Source organism: Lycorma delicatula, chromosome 3 (genome assembly GCF_047948215.1).
Source record: "Lycorma delicatula isolate Av1 chromosome 3, ASM4794821v1, whole genome shotgun sequence".
In the NCBI taxonomy this organism is placed as follows: domain Eukaryota; kingdom Metazoa; phylum Arthropoda; class Insecta; order Hemiptera; family Fulgoridae; genus Lycorma; species Lycorma delicatula.
The window spans coordinates 96,738,744-96,753,429 of NC_134457.1; the positions used below are offsets into that span (position 1 = coordinate 96,738,744).

At 34.2% G+C, this 14,686-nt stretch overlaps 1 protein-coding gene across 1 annotated transcript in view; it reads right to left on the minus strand.

Annotated features, from left to right (window-relative positions):
• kon (chondroitin sulfate proteoglycan 4-like protein) overlaps positions 1 to 14,686 on the minus strand; it is a 108,160-nt gene that overhangs the window by 71,616 nt on the left and 21,858 nt on the right. The window contains exons 5-6 of the mRNA XM_075360205.1: positions 7,027 to 7,324; positions 5,870 to 6,169 (exon numbers count right to left, since the gene is read on the minus strand). Of these exons, the coding sequence (XP_075216320.1) occupies positions 5,870 to 6,169; positions 7,027 to 7,324 (598 nt within the window). The remainder of the gene's footprint in view (positions 1 to 5,869; positions 6,170 to 7,026; positions 7,325 to 14,686) is intronic.

The window sequence follows — 14,686 nt, forward strand, 5'->3', positions numbered from 1 at the left end:
CATCAATAAAACCTCGTAAAATGCATTAATGGTGGAACAGCGAATGCGATGAAACAGTGGAAAAGAAACCACAAGCATGGGTATCACACCAATCCTAAATATCAGAAACTTCCTTCCAAAAACTAGTAAAACAAAGAAAAGAAACCACCCAAACCCTAAGGGAAATAAAAAGACAACACCATAAACACACACTGAATCAATAGCAGAAGAATTTAACAAAACAGTCAAGAGACTACTACAAAATCATCAAGAAAACAACACCAAAAATACAAACCCCTACTAATGAAGGATGAAAACCAAATCTGGACCATAACAATAAAGACAACTTCAAAATCCTAGTTAAATATTTCGACAAACTCCTAAATTGTGAAGAACCGATGAACTCCTAAACTTTATCACCAACAACCCATTAACAACACTAACAGAAAAAACAATCCCTCCCCCCCAATATAAAAGTCTACCAAGCACTGCGTGAGATGAAGAATTGTAAAGCAGCAGAAAAAGATCAGAACTTCGAGAAATCAGGAAACATGCAGGAAGACCAGGAAAAATCACCCTTTATCAACAACTCCTCCTCTATGAATCATGAGACCTTGCCGTTGGTGAGGGGGCTTGAGTGCTCAGGGATACAGAGTAGCTGGACCGAAGGTGCAACCATATCGGAGAGGTATCTGTTGAGAGCCAGACTAAGGAATGATTCCTGAAAGAGGGCAGCAGCTCTTTCAGTAGTTGTTAGGGGCGTGAGTCAGGACGACTTAAACGGCCGTATCAACATCACTCAGTCCTCTGAGTACTGCGCAGCTGAAAGCAATGGAAAACTACAGCTGCTTTTTTTTTTCCAAGAAAATGTGGCTCTGCATTTTCACATAACAATAATGGAGGCGCCTTCCTTGGTAAAATATTCCGGAGGTAAAATAGTCCCCCGTTCGGATCTCCGGGTGGGGACTACTAAGGAAGGGGTCACCAGAAAATTAAAAAATAACATTCTACGAGTCGGAGCGTGGAATTTTAGAAGCTTAAAAAAGGTTGGTAGGCTAGAAAATTTAAAAAGGGAAATGGATAGGGTGAATGTGGATATAGTAGGAATTAGTGAGGTTCGGTGGGAAGAGGAAGGCGACTTTTGGTCAGGTGATTTTAGAGTAATTAACTCAGCGTCAAATAATGGGCAGGCAGGAGTAGGTTTCGTGATGAACAAGAAGATAGGGAGGAGAGTGGAGTATTTCAAAACGCATAGCGATAGAATCATTGTAATAAGGATAAAATCAAAACCTAAACTGACAACGATTGTTAACGTTTATATGCCTACAAGCGCCCATGATGATGATGAGGTAGAGTGTGTATACGAAGAGATTGATGAAGCAATTAAACACGTAAAAGGAGATGAAAATTTAATAATAGTTGGAGATTGGAATGCAAGCATTGGAAAAGGCAAGGAAGGAAATATAGTGGGTGAATACGGGCTGGGCAAAAGGAATGAAAGAGGGGACCGACTTATAGAATTTTGCACGAAGTATAATTTAGTAATTGCCAACACCCGATTTAAAAATCATAATAGAAGAATATACACTTGGAAAAAGCCAGGCGATACTGGAAGGTATCAGATAGATTATATCATGGTTAAGCAAAGATTTAGAAATCAACTCGTTGACTGCAAAACTTACCCTGGAGCAGACATTGATAGCGACCATAATTTGGTGATAATGAAATGTAGATTGGGGTTTAAAAACCTGAAGAAAAGGTGTCAGATGAATCGGTGGAATTTAGAGAAGCTTGAGGAAGAGGAGGTAAAGAAGATTTTTGAGGAGGACATCGCAAGAGGTCTGAGTAAAAAAGATAAGGTAGAAAATGTAGAAGAAGAATGGGAGAATGTTAAAAAGGAAATTCTTAAATCAGCAGAAGCAAACTTAGGCGGAATAAAGAGAACCGGTAGAAAACCTTGGGTTTCAGACGATATATTGCAGCTGATGGATGAACGTAGAAAATATAAGAATGCTAGTGATGAAGAAAGTAAAAGGAACTATCGGCAATTAAGAAATGCTATAAACAGGAAGTGCAAACTGGTGAAAGAAGAGTGGATTAAAGAAAAGTGTTCAGAAGTGGAAAGAGAAATGAACATTGGTAAAATAGACGGAGCATACAGGAAAGTTAAGGAAAACTTTGGGGTACATAAATTAAAATCTAATAATGTGTTAAACAAAGATGGTACACCAATATATAATACAAAAGGTAAAGTCGATAGATGGGTGGAATATATTGAAGAGTTATACGGAGGAAATGAATTAGAAAATGGTGTTATAGAGGAAGAAGAGGAAGTTGAGGAGGATGAAATGGGAGAAACAATACTGAGATCTGAATTTAAGAGAGCATTAAAAGATTTAAATGGCAGAAAGGCTCCTGGAATAGACGGAATACCTGTAGAATTACTGCGCAGTGCAGGTGAGGAAGCGATTGATAGATTATACAAACTGGTGTGTAATATTTATGAAAATGGGGAATTTCCATCAGACTTCAAAAAAAGTGTTATAGTTATGATACCAAAGAAAGCAGGGGCAGATAAATGTGAAGAATACAGAACAATTAGTTTAACTAGTCATGCATCAAAAATCTTAACTAGAATTTTATACAGAAGAATTGAGAGGAGAGTGGAAGAAGTGTTAGGAGAAGACCAATTTGGTTTCAGGAAAAGTATAGGGACAAGGGAAGCAATTTTAGGCCTCAGATTAATAGTAGAAGGAAGATTAAAGAAAAACAAACCAACATACTTGGCGTTTATAGACCTAGAAAAGGCTTTCGATAACGTAGACTGGAATAAAATGTTCAGCATTTTAAAAAAATTAGGGTTCAAATACAGAGATAGAAGAACAATTGCTAACATGTACAGGAACCAAACAGCAACAATAACAATTGAAGAACATAAGAAAGAAGCCCTAATAAGAAAGGGAGTCCGACAAGGATGTTCCCTATCTCCGTTACTTTTTAATCTTTACATGGAACTAGCAGTTAATGATGTTAAAGAACAATTTAGATTCGGAGTAACAGTACAAGGTGAAAAGATAAAGATGCTACGATTTGCTGATGATATAGTAATTCTAGCCGAGAGTAAAAAGGATTTAGAAGAAACAATGAACGGCATAGATGAAGTCCTACGCAAAAACTATCGCATGAAAATAAACAAGAACAAAACAAAAGTAATGAAATGTAGTAGAAATAACAAAGATGGACCACTGAATGTGAAAATAGGAGGAGAAAAGATTATGGAGGTAGAAGAATTTTGTTATTTGGGAAGTAAAATTACTAAAGATGGACGAAGCAGGAGCGATATAAAATGCCGAATAGCACAAGCTAAACGAGCCTTCAGTAAGAAATATAATTTGTTTACATCAAAAATGAATTTAAATGTCAGGAAAAGATTTTTGAAAGTGTATGTTTGGAGTGTCGCTTTATATGGAAGTGAAACTTGGACGATCGGAGTATCTGAGAAGAAAAGATTAGAAGCTTTTGAAATGTGGTGCTATAGGAGAATGTTAAAAATCAGATGGGTTGATAAAGTGACAAATGAAGAGGTATTGCGGCAAATAGATGAAGAAAGTAGCATTTGGAAAAATATAGTTAAAAGAAGAAACAGACTTATAGGGCACATACTAAGGCATCCTGGAATAGTCTCTTTAATATTGGAAGGACAGGTAGAAGGGAAAAATTGTGTAGGCAGGCCACGTTTGGAGTATGTAAAACAAATTGTTGGGGATGTAGGATGTAGAGGGTATACTGAAATGAAACGACTAGCACTAGATAGGGAATCTTGGAGAGCTGCATCAAACCAGTCAAATGACTGAAGACAAAAAAAAAAAAAAAAAATCAACAACTAATCAACATCTGGATTAAAGAACTATCAGAACACTGGACGACAGCCTTCATCCACCCACCATACAAAAAAGTGGACAAAACAGACCAAATAACTTCAGGGGAATCTCACTCCTACACACAAAATTCTTTAAGGAATCATCCTCAACACGATCAGTTTACAACTCGAGAAAGAACTAGGAGAATAACAGGAAGGTTTCAGACCCTAGAGGACCTGTCCAGACCAGATCATAAGTCTCAAGCTAATAACTGATTACAACAGAAAAAGAAGCAGACATGGTTATAACATTTGTAGACTTCAAGAAAACATATGATTGCATCCATGGAGAATCCCTACGAAAAATTCTAAGAAACCTCAGACTACATCCTAAATTAATAAATATGATAACACTGGCCCTCACAAACACTAAGTCATAACTGAAATTCAGAGGCAAATCTTCAAAACCATTTGAGATTAAAACAGGACTGCAACAAAGAGATGGACTCTCACATTATTCAACTGCGTTCTGGAATAGATTATGGGGAAATGGCTCAATAAATGCCCCCCAAAAATAAAAATAGGTCAAAAAATCAAAACAAACTGCCTTGGTTTCCACCGAGACTTGGCACAGCTAGCAAATGACACTGATGAAGCAAAAACACAGAGAACTTCAAAACATTGAAAATAAAATTGACCTAAAATATAATTCAAAAAGAAAGAAATTATGCCTCAAAACAAACACAATTAAAATAAGTAAACATAAATGGTAATAGTCAAAATAGTAACCCAATTTAAATATCTCAGAGAAATAATAAACAAACTGAACGGAAACCCTCAATCCAAGCAAAAGCAAACTAGCTAAAGGACAAAAATTAACCTGGAACACCTACAGTAAAAATGTCTATCGATAAATGCAAAGATAAGACTCTACAACACAGTTATAAAACTAGAAGCCACACCACATATGTAGCAGAAACACTCTTTCCACCCGAACGAACAATAAAAAACCGACAGACTCCACAAAAATGAGAGAATTGGAAAAACCGTCATCAACAAAAAGTATCAGAAAGACAGGCAGTAGTGGATTGTGCCCAACAAAGTGGTGTACAAAGAGTTAGAACCCATTGAAGATACCATGTGTAAGAGGAGACTAAGATTCTTTGGACATATCATGAGGATACAAGATTCAAGAATTTTGAAGCAGCTGGTACAACACAATCTAAATACAAAAAACACCAAAAAAATTTGCAGATGGAATGGATAAGAGAAATAAGAGAGGATCTGAAGGAAATTGGCCTTACACCAAAAGATATAAGAAACAAGGTAAAATTAAATGAAAAAACCAAGGAGAAAAAACACTCCCTTCATATTCACAAGAAAGAAACTCACAATACTAACATTTTCAACACCAGAAAGGGGATAGAGATTGGAATGTATGAAACAATACTGGGAGGACTGCAAGGCTTAAATAGTTCCTTCAAAAAGACTTGGATAATGGACTGACTAAAGTGATCCTATACATTCATAAAAGAGGAAAATAAAAATTCAATACTGCTGTTCTATTCAAAGTACTTTTTTTTGAAGGATGGTGGGAGAGGGAGAGAGAGGCATCGCTTGCCCTTCCTGTCTAGCCAGGGGATTCTGCCCCCTGGACACCCCTGAATTCAATAAACTCATGCTTTTGTGAGTAATAATGATATTACTGCACAAACAGATAATAATGAATGGACATAACCCATCACTGGTGGTATGCGAAAGTAATCGATTAAATTAAACCACTTATCCAGATTACCATTGGAGATAGAAATGTTTCACTGAACTGAGTATAATGGGGCAGAGTACTGAGACCTGATTGCATAATGAACACTATTACTCATGGAGAAAGCAACACTAATTAGTGTTAATTGTACCTTAGATTCTTTGCATGAATCATAAAAGAGATTGAAGCGAGTAGTAAATAAATCAATAAATTAATGTATTCCTTTCTGTAAATGTCTAGTTATTACCAGGCAAAATATAAAATAATACCTTATAGGAGTTAGTAAAATGTTGATTGACACAATGTGGGCGATCACAATCACAATGAAATGAATTAACTCCGAGCTGTAAACATGTTGCTTCTGGTATACAAGGCTCCTGAGTTTTGCAAGGATACTGCCATACACAATCTGGCAAGATTCCTTGAGTTATTTTTGCTTGTGGAATACCTAATATCCTTCCATCAACATCTAACTCTTTAAGACATCCTTTGTAACTAGTATCTGCTGTTCTCAAACCTTGACCAAGAGCTCGAGCTCTTTTGTTTAATTCTATACCTCCAATATGAACCTGTGAATAAAAAAAATTTTTTTTTTTTATCTGAGCACATACAAAACTTACAAAAAAGTAAAATTTAAAAAAACCTGCTCATAATACATAGAAAAATGTATTAATTTGTGGTAATTCCTAAAATTAAAAATTTTAGAAAAAGATAAAGGTAAACACAAAATAAATTACAAGACTGGATCTTAAAAATGTGATATTTAAAGTTTCCAAAAAAGATAGGCTGAGTCAACATCCCAGATTATCTTTTTTTATGCATATTTTTCCAGTACCAGTAATTAACAATGACAACTTTGTTGTATCACATGATGATAAATTTTTAACAAGCACAAATTAAAATCATTTCCTCCTCTCCTAAGCTAAGTCAAAAGTATTTATTATCATGAGTCAATTGCATTTTAATGTTAGATATTCTCAATTTCACGAAGGTTTATTGCTTCATAATAATATTTGACATTAATCCCCATATTATGAAGCACTATTTCAAAACTAGTCTTTTTTTTTTGTTTTTGAAGCTTTCATATTCTACAAGCTTTAAATCTGTTGCTAAATTCTGCAATGACTCTTAATTTGTAATACAAAGATTGTTCAGAAAGTTCTTCACCTGACAAAAAAATACAAGACTTTTCAGAAATTAAAAAAATATTTTTCAAGTTAATCACCTTGCAATTAGATACTTTTAGACCAATAACTTTTCAGCTTTTGAATACCCTCAGTATAATACAATTTATCCAACTCAACAAAATAAGTGGTGGTCTCAGCTTTGTCCTCATCACTTGAAAAAAAACATAAAACTAGTCAAATGACAGTTGATTAAAAAAAAGACAACCTAAAACACAAACTAGAAACAAAAAAATACTCACAAGCTCAGCTAAATCAAAATGTCTGCTTCCTCCCTGAGTCAATTTCATCGAAGATAGTTTACCATCAACAGATATTTCAATAATCGATGGAGTAAAATGAATCATTAATGTATGCCACTGTCCATCAGAAACTGAAACATCACAGCTTAATTCAACAGGACCATTTCCTTTGTCCAAAACAATACGTGGCTTACCATTGACCAATTCTACACCAACAAAATCAGCTTTTCCTCCAGATGTACCTGACGTATACAGAATGACTCCATGATCCACAATTGTTTTAATATTAAATTGCCATCTAAAAGTAAATAAATTAATCAAAATTACTCAAATATACAATTTTGCAAAGGTTTTACATATTTGCTAATTATCAATATACTTATACATAAGAAAAAAATGGATGTGCATGAATAAATAGATTAACATAAGAGTAAACACTTAAAGATAAAAGTTAATAAAATTATATTTGAATTAAGGATCATCATTAACCAATTTGTAATTTTAAGTGAATCAACATAAAGTTAGTGTTGGATATTTTTCTGTATATGCATGCGTGTGGTGTGTGTCTGTATGCATGGTGTACTGGGGAGTTCTCCCACTCCCTTGTTCATGTGTGTTGCTCACTCAGTTGGGTTCGTGAAGTAGATATGACATCGGTCAGTAATGTTTTTTCACAAGTTTTCTTTTAGTGTACCAGTATTCAATTATGATCAGTGTCAATCTAATACAATAAAGATGTAATAATTTTTCGTTACATTCAAACTGTGTGATTTTATTATACAGTCCACTGTATACTGTAGACCTAATGTAATGATAGTACTTGGATCTCTCCCTGTGATGATTTGCAAGGAGAGCCGTGCACAGACTAGGATCGCCTTCACATTGTGCAGCTCTCCTGGGTTGACACACAGATCGCTTCATCACAGTAGGATTGCTAAAGCAATCATCAACCACAGACCAGTCCAGGATTCTATCAAGAGATATTTTTACCATTGGTAAAGCCATGAAATGCCTCTGTCTATCGACCATGCCGACACAGGTGGCCAACTGGTCTGCAACATTAAAGACCTCAAAATCATGCTGCACAATGAAACCTTCAACCAATTCCCACTATGCCAAAAAAGCGACTTGGCATTAACATCAGTGCCTATAAGGAGTGGACAATTGCACATCTATCTATCCCATCTTGCCAGATGTTCCTCACAGGCATTTCTATACTGAAAGTACAAGCTTTACCGGCTGGACTTCCTGCTTACTTCTTGAATATCTGTCATGACCGAAGATACCCTGCCTGACTATATGCTAATATAAATGCTCACTGTCTTTCTTCTACTTAGACTCTTGGGCAAGCCTGCAAATGTGACTACTACTCACAGCGAGCCACGGGCAGCCAGAGAAAAAACCTTCTATATTCTTCTTTCACTCACTGCACCTCTTCGGTGCTGCTGGATCAAATACATGAAGTTCAGAAAGTAACACGCAACCACAGATTACGGCATGTAAGTGCACTATTCAACCTCTTTAAAAATGATAGAGAAAATTCTTTGTCATTACAAAAGCTTTTACACTGTGCATTAACACATATGTGCAAGATTAGGGCAACCAACTCAGCAATGGAATACACTCTTAATTCATGTAATTACTATCAAATTAGAGTCAGCTACCTTACACGAATGGGAAAATTTCTTAGAAATAAATCAGTTGCCAACAATGTCCGAATTAGAAACATTTCTGCAACATAAATGTCAAGTTATGGAATCAGTTGAAACTAGCAAGTCACATAAATCACATATGAACAATCAGTTACCAAATAAAGTTTGACTACCAAAATTTAATCATTTTCAAAAAATAACACATTATCCGAAAATTGTCATGTGCTTATAAAAATTGTCCTTTATGTAATCAACTGCAACACCCAATTCATTTTTGTGAAGCTTTCAAAACATTATCAATTCCTGACTATGAACTTGAGGTTAAAAATCGTGGTCTGAGCTTCAACTGTCTACACAATCAGCATAAAACTGTGGTCTGTCATGCAAACATTGTGGAAAAAACATAATAGTTTGCTACATTACATCAGACCTAATTCTACTGTTACACAAAATAAGATTTCTGCAAGCGGCGATGAATCATCCCCAGTGGTAATTCCAAAACAAACAATAGTATCCATGTCAAATGTTAGTTCGAAGCAATCAAACCCTGTTATCATGCTGTCAACAGCCATTGTTTTAGCGCTAGATATACATGGTAATTCTCATTGTTGTTACTTGTTACTTGAGAGAAGTTCACAGTCAAATTCTATCACTGAGAAAACTACTAAGTTTTTAAGACTCCCATCAAAGAAAAACATTTTACAAGTTAATGGTATAGGCAAGGCTGCAACCATTACAACTCATTCCGTGGAATATGTTATTAAATCAAGAGTGAATGGATTCGCAGTGAATATAGAGTGTGTAGTTTTACAACCATCACTCAACAATTACCCACAGTTCAAATCAAAAAATTAAGTTTGCAATTACCACAGAATCTGCTACTGGCCGATCCAGATTTCTACAAACCAAGTGACATTGACATGCTTCAAAATCCAACATTTCAAAATACCCTATTTGGCTGGTAATTTCCAGTAAAATATCGATAGATCAGCATTCAACAGTTTTAACATCTGTATGCAATCTACCTGCTTTAGATCAGATCAATGAAAACCTTAAAAAATTTTGGGAATTAGAAGACTGCAGCTCTATCAAAAACAATTTACAGGAAATGACAAACTTTGTGAAGAGTTGTATGAAAATAATAATACAAGATCTATGGATGGAAGATACTGTGTGAAGATCCCTTTGAAAGGTGATATAAACCAACTTGGTGAATCAAGAACTACTGCAGTGCAAAGGCTTGTTTCGCTTGTGAAACATCTGAATTCAAGTCCCAATACATAAACTTCATGAGAATACAAAAATCTAGGACTCATGACAGAAATATCAGATGAAGATGTTGCAGAGTCTAAATCATATTACTATCCACACCATTGTGTTAGACGAGGAGATTCATCCACAATGAAAGTAAGAGTAGTTTTTGACGCTTTCAGTAAGACAACATCTGGGATTTGACGAAACGGCTTATCCATTGTTGGACCTACGGTACAGTCAAATTTAATCAGCATTATCATCAGATTCAGAACTCATGTATATACTGTGATAGCTGACATAGAAAGGGCGTATAGGCAAACTGAAATCCATGCTTCTCAAACAAATCTTCAGTTAGTTGTATATGGTGTGAAAACTTCAATGAAGAAATAAAAACATATAAGTTGTTAACCATGATGTATAGGACTTCAAGTGCACTGTACTTTTCAACAAGAACTTTAAAGCAACTAGCTCTAGATGAAAAGGAAACATTTCCAAAGGCATATCTTGTAATTATAGAAGACTTTTAAATGTATGATCTTATGACATCTTTACTTAAAGAAGCAAAACAACTTCAGAGAGTTCTAATTGATCTAACTAGTCATGGAGGATTTCAGAAAATGGTGCACAAATAATCAAGAACTAGTGTCCAATATTTCATGTGAAGATGTACTTCAGACTGATTTCAACATCAATCAAAAAATCCTATAGTTAAGACTATGGGACTAATTTGAAATCTTGTGAAGGATGCATTTCAGTTCTTATTCCACAAGGAAAGTCAAAGTCAAACACCAACAAAATGAACAATCTTAGCTGTGATCAGACAAATATTTGATCCTGTGGAATTACTCAAGCCTGTCGTAGTCATTGCAAAACTTAGGCAAAATCTACAGTCTTGCAAGGTTGGTTGGGATTATGAAATTCCAAAGGACTTGCTAAACAAATGGAATTCATTTCAAAAATCCATTCAGTCATTGGCCACTCTGGAAATACTCAGATGCCTCACAAACAAGACTGAACCAATTTTTCTAGTTGAAATACATGGTTTTTCGGATGCATTTGACTCTGCGTACGGTGTATGTATCCGAAATTCATTGATGCATCAAATAAGATCATAGTAAACTTAATTACAACAAAGTCAAGAGTAGCTCCATTAAAAAAGGTATCATTACTGAGGTTAGAATTATGTGGTACGTTGCTTTTATCCGAATTAACAAAAATTACCACAAGTTCATGACTACTTCAGATCAGTTCTATTTTTTTCTACAATTGTACTTGCTTGGATTAAAGCACCATCTTCACATTGGGTAACATTTGTTGCAAACAGAGTCATAAAAATTTCAAGACAACATCAACATCAAGTCATGAAATTAACTTGCCTCATCAACTTATTGATAACAAATTGTATTGACACGACCCAAAGTGTTTGAAGGCAGCAACACACATTGGGATGTTCCTGAAAAAATATCCCAGCGTGTAACCATTGCAAATTCTGATCCAAATTTAAATTAAATTGAATTGGCTTATTTAAATTGATGAATTTATTTGTATTTTTTTATTATAAATTATTTTGTTATATGGACTTCTTAATACGTTGACGGACAATATTTTTTAAAAAACGTAAAAGCTAAATTAATAGTAGCATAATTCATTAGTTATCAAAAATTCCTTCTTAAAATAGAATTTTAAGAAATATGACATCATGCTTGAAAAATGAACAAACGTTTTCTATACAAAGAGTATTACGTTTATGTGAGTACACATACTTACACAGACATGATAATTCAGAGAAACAGTGGTGGGGTTGGACCGGTGAGACCATCGGAAAGCATCAGTTTTGTGTTGGATTTCAATGTGGTTGGTTAGTTTAGTGCAGTGATTATATTAAGAAAACTGATCAGGAAATTCATAAACTATGATTTGTACAGAATACAGGTATGAGAATTTAATGTCAAAGGCCTCTTCATAAAAACATTTCATGGATTTATCAGAAGATTCCTTATCTGTTGATTTTTAAAAAAAAATAAGTTTAAAAAATATTATTATTGAAAATTTAACATGTTATAATGACAAATTATGTTTAAAATTATAATTACAATTAATTTTGGATTGGCCAATTCCTTAGAATTATAAGTATAATAAGATATTTTGTTAAGTTCTGATGTGTACAAGTAATTACATAATAGTGGTTCTATGAACTCGAGTAGACTAGTTATGGGAGTACTGAGTCAAATTTGTTTATTGTCATTTTTTTTTATTTTTATAAGTATTTTATATTATTCATCACTGTTAAGTAATATTTTTTGATTTGTATAGTTATTGTAATTTTTTTTGTAAAACTCGAGAGAGAAGCATAAGCAACATAGTCCTAGTACATTGTTTTGCAAATCCCAACAATAGTAAGTTTATTTTTTTGTTTATTAAAAGTTTATTCTTTAAAAATTATAAAATTTTATTTTTGTGTACAAGTTAAATTTGGAGTTTTAATTCAGAAGCTCACAAGCGAAATTCCTGAACGTCGAGTTCAAGATTCTTCTCATTCTGCTGTGAGAATAATAGCATTTTCAGTAAATTTTCAAGTTTTATGAAGGCAACTAGAGTAATGCATATTGTTCACGTTTTATCAACAGTTGTCAAAACCACAACACTCATCTCAATGGTCCGCTCTCTAAACAAGAATTGAATAAGGCAGAAACTAAGATACTGAAATTACTATAACATAATGCTTTCTCCAAGGAAATCAGTGATCTCAAATTCCTGAAACCAATTCAAAATAATAGTCAACTAAAACCATTAAACCCATATCTCGATGATAACGATATACTAAGAATTGTAGGTCACATACAGAATTCCAGCTTTCTTTCTGACCAAAGGAACTCCATCACTTTACCAAAGAATCACATCTTGACTGATCTGATAACCCAACACATCCATGTCAAAAATCTGCATATTGGACCATAATCACTACTGAATGTGAATAGACAAAAATATTGGCCTATTGGAGAAAAAACTTAGTTCGTAGAATATTTCATCAATGTGTAAAATGTTTCAAAGCAAATCCAAGGAGGATCACCCAGATAATGGGAAACCTACCCAAATCACATGTAAATTCAAGTCTCAGACTATTTGTAAGAACTGGGATTGATTATTGCTCACCATTTTAGGTAAAATTATCCAGAAAACATGGTGTCATATCTCAGAAGTGTTATGTATATTATTTGTTTGTTTCAGCATTAAAGCCATTCATTTAGAGTTGGCTGAAAATTTATCATCAGATTCTTTCATCTCAGCACTGAAACACTTCATTGTGAGAAGGGGTAAACGTACTGAAATATATTCAGACAATGGAACAAATTTTGTCAGGGCCCACAGTTGGTTCAGCTAGTGAAATTATTCAGAACTCTAAATTTTCAATTAAGTGTTGCAGAAGTTTCATCCATTGAAGGTATTCAATGGCACTTTCAAACTCCTAGTGCTCCAAACTTTGGTCGACTCTGGGAATCATCAGTCAAACTTGTTAAGTCATATGAAAAGAGTAATTGGTGCTAACAGTCTGACAATAGTAAATTTTACCATTCTACCGACTCAAATCAAGGCATGTGTAAATTCCTGACCTTTAACTCCAGTAACAGATAACCCTTCCGATCTTCCTCTAATACCGGCACATTTCCTATATCTTTAGCAGTCTTCCAGAACCAAATTTGCAACCCTTTCCTGTAAACAGACTTAATCACTGGCAACAAATACAGTAACAAGTGCAGCACGTCTGGTTCATTGGTCCAATGAGTACTTGAACAATCTTCAGCAGCAATCAAAATAGAAAAACTCTACTCCAGATCTGCAAGAAAACAATTTGGTCGTCATCGAAGAGGAAAACCTCCCTCCACTCCAAAGGAAAATAGCTTGAGTCACCATTATACATCCTGGATACGATGGAAAAGTGCATGTTGTGACACTTAAAACTTCAACCAGAACATTTAATAGACAAATTTCAAAAATATGTCCATTACCAAAACAATAAGTTTATTGTTACATTATGATTTTATTGTGCATTATGTGCATATCTTACTTTGTTTTTTTTTAATTTTATATACTTAAAACATGTATGTAGTTTCATGTATTATTGACATTTATGTAATTAATTTTCTAGACTGTCTATATTTTTATTAATTTTATTTTTTGAAGGCGTTCTTTCAAGGTCGGGAGGATGTTGGATATTTTTCTGTATGTGCATATGTGTGGTGCATGTTGTGTATGTGGTATAGTGGGGAGTCTTCCACTCCCTTGTTCATGTGTGTTGCTCTCTCAGTTGGGTTCGTGAAGTGGACATGACGTCAGTCAGTTATGTTTTATCACAAGTTTTCTTTTAGTGTACCAGTATTTAATTATGAACAATGTCAATCTAATACAATAATTAAAATCATCCATTGAAGATAATAATTTTTAGTTACATTCAAACTGTGTTATTTTATTATACAGTCCACTGAACAGTTTCATAACCAGCATCCAGTCAGGTGTATTCATCTGACACTGTACAAGACTACACTTCATTTACATTCATACATATCATCCACACTAATCTTCAAAAGTAATATCTTATAGTAGTTCTGGAGGCTAAATAGAAAAAAAATAAAAGGTGTATTCATCAGCAAAGGTTTAAAAATATAGCTGTAGGTAAAATTACTAGGTGTGTCAGGAAATAAAATGTACTCTAGTCTCTCAGATTTTTTCTATCCATTGATATCAATTCAAACTGC